Source organism: Athalia rosae, chromosome 5 (genome assembly GCF_917208135.1).
Source record: "Athalia rosae chromosome 5, iyAthRosa1.1, whole genome shotgun sequence".
Classification (NCBI taxonomy): domain Eukaryota; kingdom Metazoa; phylum Arthropoda; class Insecta; order Hymenoptera; family Athaliidae; genus Athalia; species Athalia rosae.
The window spans coordinates 693,364-711,807 of record NC_064030.1 but is presented as its reverse complement, the minus strand read 5'-3'; the positions used below and the strand labels follow the sequence as shown (position 1 = coordinate 711,807).

At 45.0% G+C, this 18,444-nt stretch overlaps 2 protein-coding genes across 5 annotated transcripts; one reads left to right on the top strand and one right to left on the bottom strand.

Annotated features, from left to right (window-relative positions):
• The first annotated feature begins 6,375 nt into the window (after nucleotides 1–6,375).
• On the top strand, nucleotides 6,376–8,091 carry LOC105694110 (60S ribosomal protein L27a). The gene is made up of 6 exons (XM_012414486.3): nucleotides 6,376–6,464; nucleotides 6,737–6,800; nucleotides 7,000–7,097; nucleotides 7,282–7,434; nucleotides 7,656–7,792; nucleotides 8,003–8,091. Exons 1-5 carry the CDS (start codon nucleotides 6,462–6,464, stop codon nucleotides 7,782–7,784), a joined length of 447 nt encoding a protein of 148 aa, XP_012269909.1. The 5' UTR covers nucleotides 6,376–6,461; the 3' UTR covers nucleotides 7,785–7,792; nucleotides 8,003–8,091.
• Nucleotides 8,092–8,325: 234 nt separating this feature from the next.
• On the bottom strand, nucleotides 8,326–18,421 carry LOC105694108 (neurotactin). 4 transcript variants are annotated; one of them, XM_048655138.1, is made up of 8 exons: nucleotides 18,003–18,421; nucleotides 17,816–17,896; nucleotides 17,688–17,736; nucleotides 16,037–16,269; nucleotides 12,576–12,803; nucleotides 11,591–11,816; nucleotides 11,024–11,519; nucleotides 8,326–10,915 (listed from the first exon to the last, which is right to left on the bottom strand). In XM_048655138.1, the coding sequence occupies exons 4-8, from the start codon at nucleotides 16,259–16,261 to the stop codon at nucleotides 9,853–9,855; spliced, it is 2,238 nt and encodes a 745-aa protein (XP_048511095.1). In that variant the 5' UTR covers nucleotides 16,262–16,269; nucleotides 17,688–17,736; nucleotides 17,816–17,896; nucleotides 18,003–18,421; the 3' UTR covers nucleotides 8,326–9,852. The 4 variants fall into 4 exon arrangements, with proteins under 4 accessions (XP_048511095.1, XP_012269907.2, XP_048511096.1 ...); XM_012414484.3 differs by having other exon boundaries at nucleotides 17,688–17,896; XM_048655139.1 differs by lacking the exon at nucleotides 18,003–18,421 and having other exon boundaries at nucleotides 17,816–17,994.
• Nucleotides 18,422–18,444: the final 23 nt, after the last annotated feature.

Here is an 18,444-nt window from a genome sequence, read left to right as displayed (position 1 = left end):
ACCCCTTCCGCCGATTTAAGCCGCAGATAACGATACAGGATATTCCGCGATAGGCGATGGCGATGTTTTACTATAGATAAATAAACTAAGCGCGTGTCCAGTAAGTTACGCAACTCTATTAGCGATAAAACGTAAGTTAACGAACGCAACAACGTTATATCGATATATCTGTACAGTTTACAAGCTAATATGATACCGGTAGTGGTATTAACCATCGACCGACGCAACTCTTCGGTATTTACAGTAGTTTCCAATCCACTTCGATCACGCATTCGCGACCGGTGAACCGCGTGCATGCGCCTTAAAGCTATAGGTCACATCACGACTGACCATATACCGTGTGTAAAAATTACATACATACGTCATCGCGAACGGTAGAACAGGTGGGTATGCCTACCGGTGAGTACGTAGCGAAAAAAAAAAAAAATCGAATCGATGGTATCGAAAAAAAATGATCCGGAGGCTCGTCCGCGAGGCGTACGCAGATATCGTTACGTGTCGTTACTGTTCGATCAATATTGAGCGAAACGTTCGATAATAGTCCGTCGTTAGGAAGTGCGGGAACAAATATTTCGAACGAGAGTATAAATTTACGACGCTTCCCGAATGGATCGTCGTGGACAACGCTTCTTGCGCCCATCGCGAATTCGAATATTGGATCGTCGATGTAACAGCAAAGTTTCATTGCATATCCGCATTCGATGCTTCGAGACGAAACTCCGACGTGTTTTTTACAATTTACGACAGAGTACCGTTGCGGGGCAGAATCGCGTTGCTTCTCTCGTCGGAAATGTGGACGTGTAAACGTAATTGGGATATAGATTTTATACCTCTTCTACTTCCTATGGCATACATGTATAATATAATACACACCGGAGTCGAGGTTTTCGTCTCGAGTATCGTTGTGTTAATCGTTAGATCCGAGGCCGAGTCGTGAGAGAAAGCGAGGCTGGAGAACCGCGAGTCGCTGTTACTTCTGTTGCTTCTCTCGGTAGATTGCGACAACTAATTGCGCATCGCATGCGGTAATTCTCAGCGTTCAACGTTTCGTGCTACTGCTGCAGCAGAAGAAAAAGCACAAGCGACTGCAACAGCGACTGAATTCCCCGTTCGTCTCACTTGGTGTAAAATATGAGTTACGTCAATTTTTCATCCGTTCGTTCGTTCGTCCCGTACTCGAATTCTAACCGACCCGCGATTGTGGGAAAATATTTTTCCTGCACTCGCGCGAAATATCGTACAAAGAGAAATGAATGAAGAAACGAGATAACGAAAAATTCGTCGAATTCTTGTACGACGTAGCGATTTTTTCAGGTCGTAACCGCAACGGGAGGACAAGAGGACGAGACCGCACGTTGGAGGATTTCTATTCGTATTCCAACTACAAGCGATTATAATTAATCGTAAGTACGCGTGGATTTGAGCGGCAAGAGGTTGGAGGAGGTAGGTCGGTACTTGAGAAACACAAGTATACAACGACCAGTTACAACCGTCGTTAGTCGAGGAAGTGCGCACACACCGTGTCGCGTGTAACCAATACCTCGGCAGGCCCGTATAACGAGTGTGTGGAATCGAAGAAAGATCATGTGCCCGCGCGGTCGTCCGTACGGCGTGACAAAAGTTTTAAAATGCCTCGACGCGATCTGATTCAAAGTCATTCGTTCGTTTGGTCGACGGACGAAGAGAAAAGTTCCATGTACACGACGTGCCGTAATATTCGTCTTCGTCGTATTGCACGGAGGTTGATGTTTCGGAAAAAAAATATTAGTATTCGATCTAAGTTTAATGTGTTGTAAGGCAGTTGTAGCCTCCCGATACGTGACGCTAACGGCGTGACCAGCTTGTCATCGAGTAGCTATAAGGTGCGTGCGGTGCGTATTTGAGGCTCCATTGTCCGCGAGATATCGCGGCCCAGTCCCTCCCATAATAATAACGCTGTGCTAAGCCATGCGGGTTAGATACCTCCCGTTCGTTGCAGCAACTGCACAGGACTGACGAGAGGAACGGAGAGGCAAGAAGGGGGCGTCGGGTGATGGGATTTTTTTGTCGCGTGTACTCGTCTACGAATAAAACACCTCGAACTTCAAACACTCCCTATACATATAAGTTGACGAGTGTAATTAGATTATAACGACGAGGTTCGCCGCGATCTTCGTTATTTCGATAGATTCAAGAAAAAGAAGTAGGGCTTGCACCGATCGGCCGGTAACGGTATTTCCGTATAGTAAAAACGGCAACTACTGCGATTACGACTACAAAGTGGATCGGGGTCCGATATTAGTCCCAATTGAACTTATGGCGATTAAAAAAAATGGCGTAACGTGGTGAAAAAATGATGACTTGCCTGACACGCCTGAGTGGAAATCGCGGGAATGCCTAGGAAAGACGATCGGTAGCTCTCGGATGGTCTTCTCCTCGGCGAAGCGCGTGGATCCTCGTCGAGCGCTATGTGGGAAAGAAAGGTGTGCAGGGTACCAGTGTCGCCTTGTTCCAAGTATTACGGGAGCACCGATAGTCGATCCGTGCTTCGACTCGCGATCGTACGAGGTACAAGAACGTACGACGATAACGCGTCGACACCCACCCATCTCGATCACCTCCAGGGTGTGGCACCTTTGTTACAACGCCAGCTGGCATGTCTTCTGGCCCGAAAATCATCCGCGTGCACCGCACCGGACACTGAGCTTTGTCCTTATTCGATTATCATACTTATGTAAAGGTGCGAAATCAATAAGATTCCGCGGAAACAAATGTTCTTTGGAAATAAACTCGGACTTTGACACGGACACGAATCTCGGTATCCGATAATTTTTCTTACAACCTCTCAGTCCATGGGACGACGAGTACCCACGATCATCATCTGCATCGGGTCGGTACACATAGCAAAGCTCGCGGTACTCCCGAGCACCTTTTTAATATTCATACAGCATTATTTCCTGTTACGTACTTACAGCTAGCAGCAGCAGCGGCAGCAACTCGCGTACCAACTCTCCACCAGCACCACCTCCTCCTCCTCCTCCCCTTCCCGGCTCCTACGACTCTTCCTCCTCGCTCCTCTTGCTCCAAGAGATGTTGTACGTGCACGTGCACCCGATACGTGGGGTGATTTGAAAAAGATGGGGAAACCCCCCGCCCGAGAAGTATTACATAGGTATATTTACCGTGGACGGTTTCCTCGCAACTCAGGTGCAGCTCGTACGGTGAACAAGTATTTGTAAATACGACTTCTTTCCGGATGTATCTTCGATGTCTTCGACAAGGCTGCAGTTCCACCCGAATCCCGCTTGCCCGGGTGACCTCTACGATGCGTCATCTGCACAGAAATTATCAGCGATCAATCTCGCGTATTCGCTTTCAACTGCACAGATTCCGAATCGAATCTTTCTCGTACACGACAACCGGAGATCTCAATACGTCCGACAATTTCATACAGACGCAAATAATTATTCGGCTGTACAGCCAGGAAGTCAGGGTACAATAATATGATATTATTCTACGTCGAGTTGGTAGAAGCGACGAAGGAATGTAATATTTTTCTTCAACATACGTCGTGTGTCGCTGAGATCCGTTGTTGAAATGGGACGGTGTACCACCGAACACGTACTCCGATATTATGCGTATATCGACAACATTTGAGATTCGGGGAAAAGAAGAGGGCGCGGTTACGCAACGTACGACGCGAAGGTACGGTCATCACGAGGATCGTGCGGAAGAACGCGAATACGCGGGAACGCGTCACGTCCGACAATATCCATCCTGCATGGTATATCAGCATTTACCATGGCTTCAAACTACGTACACAATCGCTACATACGACGAGTGAACATAAATAACCACGGTGAGCCTCTACGGCGAGCCCAATATTAAAAACGTACGTTGGTTAAAAAATTTATTACGGCATATCATCGGAGAGCGACAGCGGGAGTCGCTCTTACCTGTCTGAATGTTAACGATGTGAGAGACGCGGTGGTGCAGGGTGGAGCGAAAGATCTTACGAATTCAGTGACGAAAAGACCGGCGGCGACACTGGCCCGTTATTGCCTTACGAAGGAGTACGCCCAGTTATGCGCTTCCGCTCCAGAGAGAATCATAATCTGAGACCGAGATAAAGAATAAAATAAAAAAATCGAAACACGGTAACTATCGTAGATGCGTGGAGAAAGGGCGTCTTGTGTTTTCACAGGGGAGAAAAAAAGTTGGCAGGGGGGGGAGGGAAAGGCAAAGACGAATGCGGAGGCGCAAGAGGAGAATTACCGATTCGTTGTAGGGCCACAAGGTCTGTTGCATGCGTATACTGCACCAGCGGCATGGTGCATACCTACGTGGTCGGTATCCCGTATGTAGGTGTGTACGATATACACAACGACAGTACGTTATACGTGTAAGAAAACGCTCTCGGCGCTCCCTCGACATCGGTTGCTTATGCCGTTGCTGCTGTTGGCCTTCGAAGGAATGCACCACAAGTCACCACGCACCATGCACGCCTTCGGAGAACGATTGTTCGGTAACCGATCGCGCCATCGGTGTCGATAGCCGATTCTGTCGAGCTATAGAAGATATACAGACAACGTGCTGCAAACCTGCAGATCGGAAGCGCTTGGACTCGAGGAATTGTCAGGGTTGACGAATACCCGTCCCACGAATCGCGTGCGAGATTGATACCGCGTAGAAGAAAATTCGAGCAACAGGTGATGTATGGTAACATTCGCCCGCATTATTATTTTACTACGTCCCGAAGCTACGTGGAGGAGATATAGATATAGGCCTGGCTATTTGCATGGTGCGGGTCTATATTCTGAATCTAATTGTAGAATTTAGGGTGCCCACGCGGAACAACCGACCGTTTCAATGATGACAAAAACACCAACGAGGGGACAAGGTCGTTGGACTCGGCGACGATGCGGAGATCACTTCTGTATTCCATCTTTCACTCCTACTTCGCGCATCGGTTGCACGGAATTATTTTTACTATTATTATTGTTTTCTTAGTTGTCATCGTCATAGAGGTGAATGTCAAATCGAGGGAAAATGGACATTTCGTTAAAATAACTTTCCGAAGTTTGTTACTAGGGAAGTCACACGTGGAAAAGAGAGAGAGGTATGTAATACCCATTTGTCAGTAGAAGCGGGAGTGTACAGAAAACACTTCGAGGTTGAATTACAGCATCGAATCGGTCGATCTGTAATCGGACCGAATTGAATTTCGATCGCTCGAGATGTTGGGCAATTAAGGCTACCTGACAGGTGCCTTCCCCCTCTTTGTGTTCAACATAAAGCGAGAAAAGAGATAGATCATCTGTCGGAGAAGATTTTGTCACGGGCTTGCAATTAGTCGAAGAAATTATGACGCTGAAAGTTCAACGTTATATAATTTTTTACATTAGGGATGGATTAATCAGATCAAACCCGATGGTTTACAGAAATTCTAGCACCGACCTATTCGCAAAAAAATCGACCTGTGAATTGATCATGGACGGACGACGTTCTATACGTCGATGAACCGCATGAGCTACCGAAAAACGCTGACTTGTCACATCCATTTGTAATCATCCGCTTAGTACGTGAAAATTGATATCGCGTTTCGAAATAATTTCTCGCAAATATGTGAGCGGTTATTGGAACTGGCGAATATCACATCGTCTCACCTGTAACGCCGTACGCTATTTACATCCATTATTTACGGAACGACGTGGATTTATATAAATTTTTTCATATATAATCTCTGATGTGATATATCGGTAGTACGTACAGTCCCGTACGTAACAATACTATTCGACTAAATAATGCAAATGTAAATTACGACGACTATTTTCATATTAATATTCAAACAATCCTATACACAACGTAGCGCCCTCTAACAAAAGATGGAGCGTTGCTAAGGAGATCGCCGAATCATCAATTCGATTCAAAAGTAGCATTCAATACTGGATCAATTCTTACTCATTCCCAGAATGTTATTCCCTCTGAGTTAAATCATAGACTCACCTGAAGCCAAATCAACACCCTTGTCCTCAGGCTCATTGTCTGGTACAACACAAACACATTTAACTGCACAATTAAAGATTTCGTTAACGTGGAAGTCTTCGCTGATCTTGTGCGTCGTTTCCAAGCGCTACACCGGTCCTCCGCCATCTTGATGCTGTTATAAACGAAAGCTCCCTGCTTTCTCGACGCGAGCAGAGCGAGTGCCTGCCCCACTCCACCGGGACAACTGTTGCCATCTAGCGCATAAATATGACCTCTACGATGACCTCTGCGCTTAATCTCTACAGTTTGACAATATCAACAATCGGTTTTTGCGCCTCAGGTGGGTAAGTGTACGGGTTGGAAGCTCAAACCACGAGAGGCGATCTATTTCCGGATATTGTGAGCATTCGAGTCGCATCTCTTGCTAGCGAAATCCACGGAGGCTACTGAGGTTTCGATTCTCCGGGCTTTGCTTTCTTCACGCCAGATACAAGATGGTGAGTGTCGTGTCTAAGTGATCATTGATTACAAATCCACTATTTTCTACAAGCATCCGTGTGCCTTAACGACGTAAAGTAACTTCGTTGTATACCCAGGATTATCAGGGATAAATTCTCGATTTTATATACGCGGTGTTTTCATGGCGTAGTCAATAAATAAAAGATATATCGCAAGCCTCTTGACCCGTTGTACACGGGCGTGCTAAACAACAACAATATGATATAATAACGTCAATTACCAAATCGTTTTTTCTTTCTTCTGTTCTCAGTCCACCCACAAGAAGAAGACAAGGAAGCTTCGTGGACACGTCAGCCACGGTCATGGACGAATTGGTGAGTCTCTAACCTTTTACAATTCTCATTCCTACCACACATCGAGAGCATTCTCCTGCAGCTTTGTACGATTAATCACCTCCTGCAATCTATACATAGATGCCTAAACTGTCATTAGTTAGACTGACAACAGAGCTCCTAGATCAAATCATTTGGTGAACTTTTATCTTTTTCATTCTAACTCACCTGTGTTTTACAGGTAAGCACAGAAAGCATCCTGGTGGACGTGGTAACGCTGGAGGTATGCACCACCACCGTATCAACTTCGACAAGTACCATCCAGGATACTTTGGAAAGGTATGTGAAAGTTTCATCGCTCATACCTTTATTTCTACATGATAACCAGTGATGAGATTTATGTTTTCACCGACGACCTGAACTACATTGAATGTATTTACCATTCTGATTTTGTAAATGAGTAGTATTTCCTAGGTGATAAATATTGACTCAGTTTCTTACATTGCCTTCGTTTCCTTTCCAGCTTGGTATGAGAAATTACCATTTGCGCAAAAATACCAAATGGTGTCCATCCTTGAACCTTGACAAGCTGTGGACCCTTGTGTCAGAACAGACCAGGTTGAAGTACAAGAACTCCACCGATGGCAAGGCTCCGGTCATCGATCTTGTCAAGGCTGTAAGTCAATTATATTACTAATCTATTTTTCTTTCTCGTATGATAAATCTTTCGAATCACAAGGCAATGCATATATGATTATACGAACGGGCGGACTTAAAAGTGCGTACAACACTATCCATGTGGAATGTTCATTACTGATTATTTTATTATAGCAAAAAAAAAAAAAACCGAATTGGCTAACAGACATCTTACTTTATGGGAACTCATTTTTTTTTCAGGGATACTACAAACTTTTGGGCAAAGGACGTCTGCCCAAACAACCGGTCATTGTCAAGGCCAAATTCTTTAGCAAACAAGCTGAAGACAAGATTAAAGCTGTCGGAGGTGCCTGTGTTCTGAGTGCATAATCAATAAGGTAACTTTATCTCCGATTTTTTTACCGAGATACATATGCTGCTAAAAAATATTTAATAATTATGATGATAAATGTACGGGCGGACTGAAAGTGCGTACAACACTTCAAATGTTGATCGTATTACTGATTTCACAAAACAGCATGTTTTACTAGATATTACCTACTTATCAACCACCAACTATTAATTGTGTTCTGTTTGCATTGTTTCAGATCTATGGCTGATGATGACATACTACAATGTTGAATGTACAACAATCATCCATGTACTATTCTTGATAAAAATAAAAATAAGGTCCTAATTTGTTTGTTTCGTTGATTGAACCCAAAACCCTTCATTATATTTTAATCAAAGTTCTCCGTGAATTTTTTATAGCAATTCTTGCCCTCAACTTTTATTGTCGGTACATCGGATACAATCACAATGTCAAGATTTTTGTGTTACTTTGAGTTTCTAGTATACCACATAGCTACGTATAACGTGCATATTTCTGGAAACACTGTTCGGGTCCATAAAATAAGATCAATCACCAATATTTAATGACAAACGATTTGTTTCTGTTTTTTTTTTTTATTCTTATTCAAAAATTATACCCTTACGCGATACTTATTTTAACGAGTCGTAAAAACTAGCATTCTCCAATAATACTTGGTGGGTTTTATCGAAGTCCTTACGTTCTAAATGATGATTAACGTTATCGAATATCGGTAATATAATTACTAATTATTACTGCGGAAATGTATCGATCCGTACTAACATACGGCAGCTGTGGATGCACATAATACCAGCGTATCACATTTCATTCATAATTACTCACTACATTCTAAGGCGAAAACAATCCTACATCACGCACGTAATATTAAAAAATTCGTAATGTGGGTTAATTTGACCAAAAAATTGAGTATTCAAGTGTAGCATAGCGATTGATGAAACACGTAGGAAAACGGGTCAAACGATTCCAAGTTATCAAGTCTTTTAGTTTCATATAGGAACCCTGTTATATTCAATTGGACCAAGGGTATCATTTATGTGTTAGATTCGTTCTTCTGTAAAATAATTCACAGTGTAAATCCTGACTACGCGATCTTGTTGCAGTCCCTTATCAGTTTAAAAATATTCAGACTAATTTACGATGCAACGGATACAATACAGGGCTATAAAGGTATCAAAAATGGTAGTAGCAAATTTCTCGGTATAAAAAGAAGTGCATGAAAAAACTACGTATTGTGTTTCTTTGGAACAATAGATCGCTTTTGTTAGATCATGGGAGATGACGGCAGAATGTCGATTCAGAGATCGGCCCAGGAGGCCTAGCTCATTTTCTTATATTTACTCTCTTCATATTCAATTTTATATTACCTCGTCGTGGACCACTTAACAAAAAATGCGGCAATCGCATCAGACACTGCGATCGTGGGAGCGGCTTAAGCAAAAAACAATTTATAACCAGAGGGTAATTGCTTTTTTTGCGACTCCCCTAAATATGCTCACCCCTCCACACCTCCATTCTAGCAAGAATATAATACGCGATGTCGATATCGTTAATTTTCTGTTCCTATGAGCTACGATGTGTTTGTCGTTTTGACTTAAATATATTACAATTTCATTCACATTTATACATTTACACGTGTATATTTATATATTATAATAATAATTATTATTACTAATCATAATCACCGTCGATATTATTTCAGTTCCCACGCCGCGATACTCGTGACATGCAAAAATAGGTAAAAATTATCGAAATATGGATAAATTTCACGAGTTTAATAGCGTAATATCTGGAATAAGGCGAACGTGCTCTCTATACTCATTTCGGTGTAAAATCAATCATCTTTTTTGCAGTAATCGGTACGTCACTGACTGTGTATTTCAGTGGTATTGACCTCAATGAATTTAAAACCATTGCATGAATCAATAACATTAATGTAGATATTAAATAGGAAAAAAAGGACATCAACGGCAATGTTATTGCGAATAATAAATAATGGTTAAAAAAAAGTTGGGGAACATCAAATCTCAATATCAAATGTGTGATGGGATAATTTGCGCGGACGTCAGTCTAATCAGCCCTGGCGTACCTGGGCACTATATCTTTACCTATCCAAAAGTCACAGTTGGGATAAGTTTGTACGGGAATAGCATCCTGACCAATAAGAATAACCTTGTTAGTTTTTAGCTCACCAGCTTCCTTTGCAACCTTTCCATGCCAAACGTAGTGGTTGAAAAAAAGCTGCATGGCCGAGAGATGCCTCTTCTCCTCAAAGGTGCGAGCCACATACGAGCCAAGGATAGCTGCGGCATCGCTGTCGACATCGGCAAGACCTGTCAAACCGCGGGGTTGAGTAACGACGTAAAATGGTATCGACGGTTGCTGCAGAGCTACAGTGAGGAGTGGACAAACCACGCGTATGTCCGACGTCATGCTCGCGAGTCCTTCTCGAGTAGCGTTGTAACGGCGTAAGGCCTCGTCGGCGAGGCCCATCGTACCGAGGAGTGATTCTCGTACGATTTTGTCAACCTGATTCGCATCCACAGTAGCATTTGGTGTTCGCAGACGAGCTGGGGTACCGGCGTGTGCCGTCGTGCCCATCACCAGTTGTACCGGCAGACCGTTGTCTGCCCAAACTTGGCCTACGTGTCCCTGAAGAATCGCGTTATCGATGACGAGCCACTCGTGACGACTTTCGACCGTCGCCTCCCTCGGTTCCGGCAGATTCGTGCTGCCAAGGTGCCAGGTGACCGGCACGGCGTCCATCAGTTCTTCCGCGCTCTTTTTCCGCAAGCATGCGGCGTCGCTGCATCTCGTGGAATCCAGGAACCTCGCGTTTATCTTCTCAGCCTCGTACAATGGCTTACCTGGAAATATCGCTCCCCCGCTCGACACCCACGCCCGAGCGAAGAGACCCTTAGCCCGCGGAGAACCGATCAACGTTGTAACCAGAGTGCCACCGGCGCGATGTCCCCAGAGCGTTACAGATTTTTTATCACCGCCAAAGTGCTCTATGTTTGTCTTCACCCAGTGCAAGGCGGCGATCACGTCGGATAGTCCGTAATTACCGGATGTCGGAGGGTGCGTCGATCTCGTCAATGGCTCCACGGCGAGGAAACCGAATATTCCGAGCCTGAAAAGTCACGTTTACGTAAATTTATTAGAACAACTTCGAGTATATTGAAAATTCAAAACTCGTCGATACGGAGGATAATTTTCGAATTTCCACGCATAGGCATACCTGAAATTGGGTCTGACAAACACCATGTCCCGGACTCTGGCGAGTTTCGCAGAGGGTTGCATGACTCCCGGTGACGCACCGCTGAGCGTTTCGGCGCCGATCATGACGACAACGGGAAGCGGAGAGTCGTACCTCACTTGCGGCGTGAATACGTCGAGATAGAGGCAGTCCTCGACTCCGTCGACGAGCCCGGAAGCTTCGCGTTGCCAGCATTTTTCCGACGCGTTGTGCGCCGCATACGTACCTGTCCAGCAGTTTTCGATCCTTCGAAAGGGTTCGGCAGGGAGCCATCGACGAGCGTCTACGGGTGGCATAGCGTAAGGTATCCCCCTGAAGGCGAAACCCCCGTCCTCGAGAACTCCTTCGACGGGACCGCAAGAAGTCACCGCTTCGACGTAACGTGCGTCTCGCAACGGAAGTCCGACGTCTCGGCGTGGTCCCGCGCAGGCGATTCCGAGTATAATAATCATCACCAGAAGAATCAGGAGGGTTCCGACTGCGGAGAACGATTTTTGCAGTTATGAATTATTGTTCGGACTCGTAGAGCTCAGTAAATCTGATACCGACCTGTGGCGAGCAAATTTTTTCTCGCAGCTGACCAGCAAGCGAACAGAGGGTGTAATTTTGGCGGAGGAGACGCCGCATCGGGAGCGTCAGAATCGAGGCGTACAGTTTCCATTCCGTCGTCGTTACTCGAAATATTTTTTTCACCTCCGGCGCCGCTCTCGTCGAGGGTCTCGACGCTAGCCAAACCTGCGGTTCCCGTTGTTCCAAGTTCCGCGTCACCCCCGTCCTGAGAAAACACAAATTTTTCCATCACATTGGTCCAATATTCAGGCAACGGAACAAAATCCACACGCATCGAAATTACAATAATATTCAATCGTTGAATTTATCCCCCGGAGTGCATCGTGACGTGCAACGGGTACACCGCTACTATGTCTATTCGCAGGTGTGATGTAAACGAACGATCGTTCAGAGCGTCGAACGCGAACTGAATCTAATTGCGAGTTCGATCGTCAGCGGTAGAGTCTCGCCCCCCGGGTCTACATTTTGTATATTTGAACATAGTATCCCTACCTGCGCACAGACAGGTGAAATACAACGAATTATAGAATATGAGCGAAGCAAAGGTGGCGAAGGGGCTGAAGTATAATATACGGGTGGTCTGCCTTATCCGGGTGGTCGAGGGGCCTCGAACGCGCTCAACAGCCCTTGCGGGGTTTCCGTACCTCGCGGCGAAATCCCAATAAACCACGGTATTGGGTTGCCCGTACACATAATATACCTACAACAAGGGTTACCCGGAAGGCAACGGAAGTGCAATCAACGACGCGATCATATCGGATTGTACAAACCGAGTTCATTCACTTTATACGTTGATGTAACGGGTGAAAATAATTTCAGTATTATATTGTAGCGCTTCATATCTAGAATTGCGTGGATGTGAAAAAATGCTAGGTTTATCGCGATGAGAACTAAGTGAAATCTTTTCGAACAATAGTCGAGAGTGAATTAATATGTATATCGAAAAGACACGGCGAGTCCTGACCTTAGCGCTCTTGTTCTTCCTGGGGAAGACGGAAACGAGGGGAAGGCGGATAGCGTCGAGTATCCCCCGCCGACCTTCCTTCTCTTTGCCTTCTTTGCCCTCCTTTCCTGCATCTTTCGTCGGTTCTTTGGCTGGAATTTTTGGCTTCTCAGATATCGGCGTCTGCGAATCGCTGCCATCCTTAGGGATTTCTGGATCTCCAGTTTCTGCTGACTTGCTGTCGTCATCCTGCAACAACGATATCCGAGATTCAGAACCAAATCTGCACAACGATGATATTATAGAAACCAAAATGAATTTCAGAAAATGCACTGCCCAATACAAATAGCGCAACCCTAAATATTATTTTTGACGCTATCTAATCGTACACAAGAGTCCGTTAAAGTATCACATAAAGGATGAGTGCGTGAGATTTATTTCTGTACGACCATTGAACTCGCGATGTCAGAGGGTGGATGGCGGCCGAGGCGAGTACAAGGCCTTGGACTTGGTCGTTCAGAGTATCAAAGAAATGAATAACAACGACAATAACATCGTCAAAAAACGAAAGAATGGACGACTCGCGAGGGTTTCGCGTTGGAACTACCACTCTGTTCAGATAACAGCGACAAAGGGTAGATCCGAGTCGTTGTCTGAGCTGCAAATTTTGTGAATGCATCATACGGTATTATGATTTATCCTACAGAAGAATACGACGACTCGTAGAAGGAGAGAGAATGCCGATAATCACGGCATCGTATAACACAAGTTCGTTCGCGCGAAGTCAACATAACATTACACAAATTTTACATCCACAAAGCGCTATACATATAATCAAATAATGGACGTGTGAATGCACGAGTAATCACCGTGATGATCGTAGCTAGTTTAGTTGAATCAGACGATAACGTGATACAAGCCATTACCGCGCAGGCAGAAATTATACCTATTAAACGTTTGAATAATAAATAAGGAAAGCTAGGAGATTAAAGATGATTTTTTCCATGCACATCTGTTTGATTTTTTTCGCGTTTCCCTGGAAGGACGACGCCCGAGGCTCTGTTAATAGAATCGGCCTCTTTGTCACGACAATCGTCATGGCCCTGAAAAGCAGTATGCCGTGGTGGTGTATAAAAATAAAAAGCCACGTGTAGCTGCAACTGCAGACTGACTCGACCGAGAACCTCTTCGTTACTCTTGAGAAGATGGGAACTATAAGCACTTCAAGTTTCTCTATTCTACACACGCGCCTTACGCCGCTTCGGATGATTCTGTTACATATGGGGAAGCTGCACTGCAGCAGGAATATAAACGTACCGCCGCACATGGCACCGATGTAAAGACCATGTATTCGACCTGCTCCGCCGCAAGATATACGATAACTTCAACCACATCGCCCATATGCCTCATTGAAAGACAAAAAATAATAATTTAGTCCAGCAAAGTAGAACAAAATCCTATTATTCTAAACTGCCTGTATACTGACAGCCGATAGTTTTTCGTATACTTACACCGTATATACCTATACCATACGCAACTGAAGGAAAAGGGGCAAAATACAGGGGGAGAGCAGGGGGCGAGTGCTGAGGCACACCTGGCGCATAACAGGAAACCCGTCGACGGTGCAGGATTCGGACTCGTTAGTAGCTCAGGGGAGTTTCTCTTATACGTGCACACGGTGAAAAAATGCAATTTTATTACACGCTCTGTTGAATTCGACAGTTAACCAGACGTCCGTGACGTTGTATTTGTGTACCCTGGTGAATTTGATGAAATTTATGTTCTGCAGAGTGACCTTTTCAAGGTTCATGAATTATGACCGCAATTCTTGGGTACGTTTGCTCGGTCGTGGAATTTCGTCCATTTTGATTCGATAAATTTTTATACCCTCACGATTTCGGTCGGCGTGTTGAGCCGCAACAATCCCCATGTATGATATACGCCCAGACGCCCCAGCGTATATTCATCGTAACATTATCTGAACGATTGATTTTTCCTTTTCTATCGCGTAGGATCAACGGGAATGAATCCGCCGCGACCGTTGTTTGGTGAGGTAACGCATCGTGCATCACCTGTCGGGCGGGTTCGCCGCATTATATGCACGACCGCATACGGATACCGAGGAGAGTTTGAAATTTGATCGAAGTGAGACCGGAAACGAGTGGAACGCGAAATATCCTCTACTTCCGTTTAAATGATTTGAGGCGATGCACATCGCACCCAGCGCTACAACATCGATCGAATGTCGGACCGTCTAATACGTAGGACGATTCGCAGAATGAAATGCGAAATAACGTGCACGCGCTGCAGTTATAACACCGGAGCTGTATTATTATGCCTACTTGTACAACATGTATCTACAAAGGTCGAGCACCCACGGCGCCTGTATGTCTCAGTGGTAGACAGAGGTCCTTGACGTCCACGATCGATATTATAGTTCGAACACGTACGCCACAATAACTCGTTTCAGGGAGTCAGCAACCGGGCAAGTATATTGTGTGAACCCCTCGTAGTTTGTGAGCGTAGGTGGATGCATCGCTCCCATATTTAAGTAACGAACTCAAACCGCGGTTTTGCAGCGTCACGAGGCAATTTTGATGCGATGTCCCATGCAGGAGGGAGCGTCGACCGATCCTACGGCTCGTGTTGCCACCAATTATTCCCAATTATTCTTGTAATTACTCCGGTCATCAGACTCAGCCACATTTTCCAGGCTTCTGAGACTCCAGTAACGGAACAAATAAAGTCTTGCGCGATGAACCGCGTGAGACTCGAAACCCCTCTGATACATTATGAAATATTTACCCTAACTCGCAGCGAACTGAAACCGAGGGCACGTGCGATGACTACCTGGAAAGTTTTACGGATGATTACAGGTGGGGTAATATGCCTCGGGCATAAAACGGGGGTGGAGCCAGTTGCAAACGTACGCACTGCACGATATCAACGACGATCAATCGACGAGAGGGGAATATTAGGACTTTGAGTTTATAACACCGTCACTCGACACGCACCCATTCCACATCGAATGCCCGTTTTCCATTGAACGACAACGGTAATTATGTATACATATGTATACAACTGCTGGAGGTAATTGCAGATTCGAATCATAGACAAAGAAGCGCACGTGTATATTACCGTACGGGAAACGTGACCAAACCCGAACTACCGCGGCTTTCATGAGGTGCGATATTCTACGTATGTGATTTCTCAGTTATGAGAAAAGATTAATTTTTTCCAAAATTTGAAAACTTGGATCATTCGAGTGTGAATAAATGACGGCTCTAGGCTGCTACTGCACCACAATCAGACACATAGTACGACAATTTCCGGTTAGACTGGTTGGGATTTAACTGGAAGTGAAGCGTATCCCGGGGAGAGCTGCGCGAGGTACGGGGAAACTTTCAAGTCGATCTAAAAATGCTACGATATTTGTGAAAAAAAATTATTTTCCAGTGGTGTGAATCTGAGCTGCACGTTACCTTGCAGGGTTCCCTGCTCTTAGTCCGACAAAATCCAGGCATCTTTATCCCTCCTATTGGTATTTTTCTTCTGGGTCTCTGATCTTCGGTGCCATCCTGACCCTCGGTCGCAACGTGCCTTGTGTTCTCGGCGTTCAGCATCTTTTCCCTTTCTTCCTCCTTGTCGGTAGCTAACGCCTTTTTCTCCGTTAGCTCATTCGTTGTAATTTCTCCCGGTTGGCTCATCTCGACTTCTGTTCAAAGATATAATATAATGTGAATATGAGTGTACGCCAATCCGAATAAATCATATGATATTTCATATGTGGACCGAGGATATTTTCTTTGTCTTGCAATTATTATAGTACACTAGGTATATTCATATTGGCCGGCAACCGACCCGGATCTGCATTAATATGGCTCTCAGGCATATCGGGAGCAAAAGCGCGCGGTCTCTTTGTCTTTATTACCCCCAATAAGGAGCCGCGCGGTGCACCCTTTGTGTACCGCATACTATATATCTCGGTACCTGCCTTTATCCCTTTATGTTCTTCAAAGTGCGTCGCAACCAGTGCGCAGGGATCGATCGAAGTCTGTCGAAAGGAAAAAAGGGGATCTCGGGCGTTAAGGTACCCCCGTGTACACCTAAATGAATTTGCAGCACTCTCCTGCAGTATAATTACAATATCCTCACCCGCACACGAGTTGCAACGACAATAATTATGCGTCCTTGTTAGTTATTTTTCGTCGCAAGCAATGTAGTGTAATGTTGTGTTCATCTATAGGTAATCGTGGGACAAAGTCTCCCAACGACCGCAAGGCAATAGCTGCAGAGAGCAGCTGCGTGGTACTGGATGCAACCAACAATCGACTAACATGCGTTCTTCGGAGATAGATAAATAATTTGATTATTTGTACGTACGAGACTTGGAGAAATAATCGTTGCGAGAGATCGCGCGTAATTCAACCAGTGGCTATAACAGAATATACAAATAGGAATGGTCGCACTAGGACGAACGGTCATTTTGGTGTATGTACTACCCGGTAGTTGAAAAAAAGCGGCAGGTGATGGTATGTGACGCGGTCTGTCGCAACTCGATTGGGGTCCCAGTACGCAAAGTCTGCCTTATTGTGCATGATAATCTGATTGACTTAAACTCCATGAATCACGGGTTGCTCTTGTGTTGTTTTTCTCGCATGATCTACAAAATTAGCTGAAAGCTCAACGAACTTTTATCAACACACCGCTGGTTCGCCAGATTAGCCTATTAATCCAGACGGGACGAGGTGGTGAATGTGTATGCGCGATGAATTCAAAACCCTCGAAAACTTCGATAGGCCACGAGCTCGTCAATTATTCGTAGCCACAGAATTTTCCCGCTTCATTGATTGATTATTCCGATGAATAATTTATTTCAACGGACGCAGTTTTGCTGCACGAGATGCCCGTGGCATGCCGTTCGCGTCCCTCCTGCAACTTGGGCCAATGCAAATTTCAGGTCCTTGCATCACCCGATGTTTTTCTCATAATCCTGATTTGAGGGGTTGCGTCTTTTGCCATGACTGTTATTTTCTCTTTCAGGGGAGTTTTACCAGGTGAAAAATAAATTTAAGTCTCGTATTACAAATGTGCGAATGAAAAAACCGGAGCCGAGTAATTTGCAACCCTTACCTGTCTGATTGTAGGGATGCCTCGAGGAATGCAGTAGTTGACTCGATGACTGAGGGTATTCAACAATCGTTTAAAATCACAGAGGACGTGTTTGCCCGTCAAACAAATCGATCATCACTCCAATTCACCTTTCATATATCCCTTAGACGATCCTCAATGAACGTAATGGTGCGATGTGGTGCGATGCACGCGCGTCTGACGCCGCGTCCCTTCACACAGGGAACAGAATTACTTGTAATACATACATATACCTGAGTATACCCAACGCTAAATGCACAGATGATTTACAGATCCAAAATATCGTGTTCAGCTTACCACAACTCCCGATCACTTTCAAAATACCAAGTCAATTATTACCAACGGTCATAAGGTCACTGTATTCTAATGGAACGAGTTTGCCGGGCTGTTAACGTATTTTAATAGCTAGAATGCACAATTGTAACTCGACGCTCCGATTCATGTACAGAATGCAACTGAACCGAGACTGGCCGCCGCACTTTTGTGGGCTACGTTTGAAGTAGCGCCCCGAACTCAGAAATCGGAATCCCACGGGAGGTTGTTCGGGACCCTTCGGCTTCCCGGGCAGCAAGGGATAGTTTTTCAAAAAGACCAGGAGCGACCGCGAGGTCCTCTTTTACAGAGGCTTGCAAGCTCGAAGAATCTAATTAGTCGACGCAAACGCAGTATATTTTTGAATGCCTCCGTCGATAGGTCATGGGTCTACCTTCGTTGTCGTCTGTAGTTTATTATCAACTCG

What these genes read in the sequence shown, in the direction of transcription:
- LOC105694110 (XM_012414486.3), top strand. An exon ending in CCACGGTCATGGACGAATTG is followed by an intron (nt 6,801 to 6,999) that starts GTGAGTCTCTAA and finishes TGTGTTTTACAG; the next exon opens with GTAAGCACAGAAAGCATCCT. An exon ending in TCATCGATCTTGTCAAGGCT is followed by an intron (nt 7,435 to 7,655) that starts GTAAGTCAATTA and finishes TTTTTTTTTCAG; the next exon opens with GGATACTACAAACTTTTGGG.
- LOC105694108 (XM_012414484.3), bottom strand. Translation starts at nt 16,261, where the DNA reads ATGAGCCAACCGGGAGAAATTACAACGAATGAGCTAACGGAGAAAAAG. An exon ending in AAAAAATTTGCTCGCCACAG is followed by an intron (nt 11,520 to 11,590) that starts GTCGGTATCAGA and finishes CGTTCTCCGCAG; the next exon opens with TCGGAACCCTCCTGATTCTT. An exon ending in TTTGTCAGACCCAATTTCAG is followed by an intron (nt 10,916 to 11,023) that starts GTATGCCTATGC and finishes GTGACTTTTCAG; the next exon opens with GCTCGGAATATTCGGTTTCC.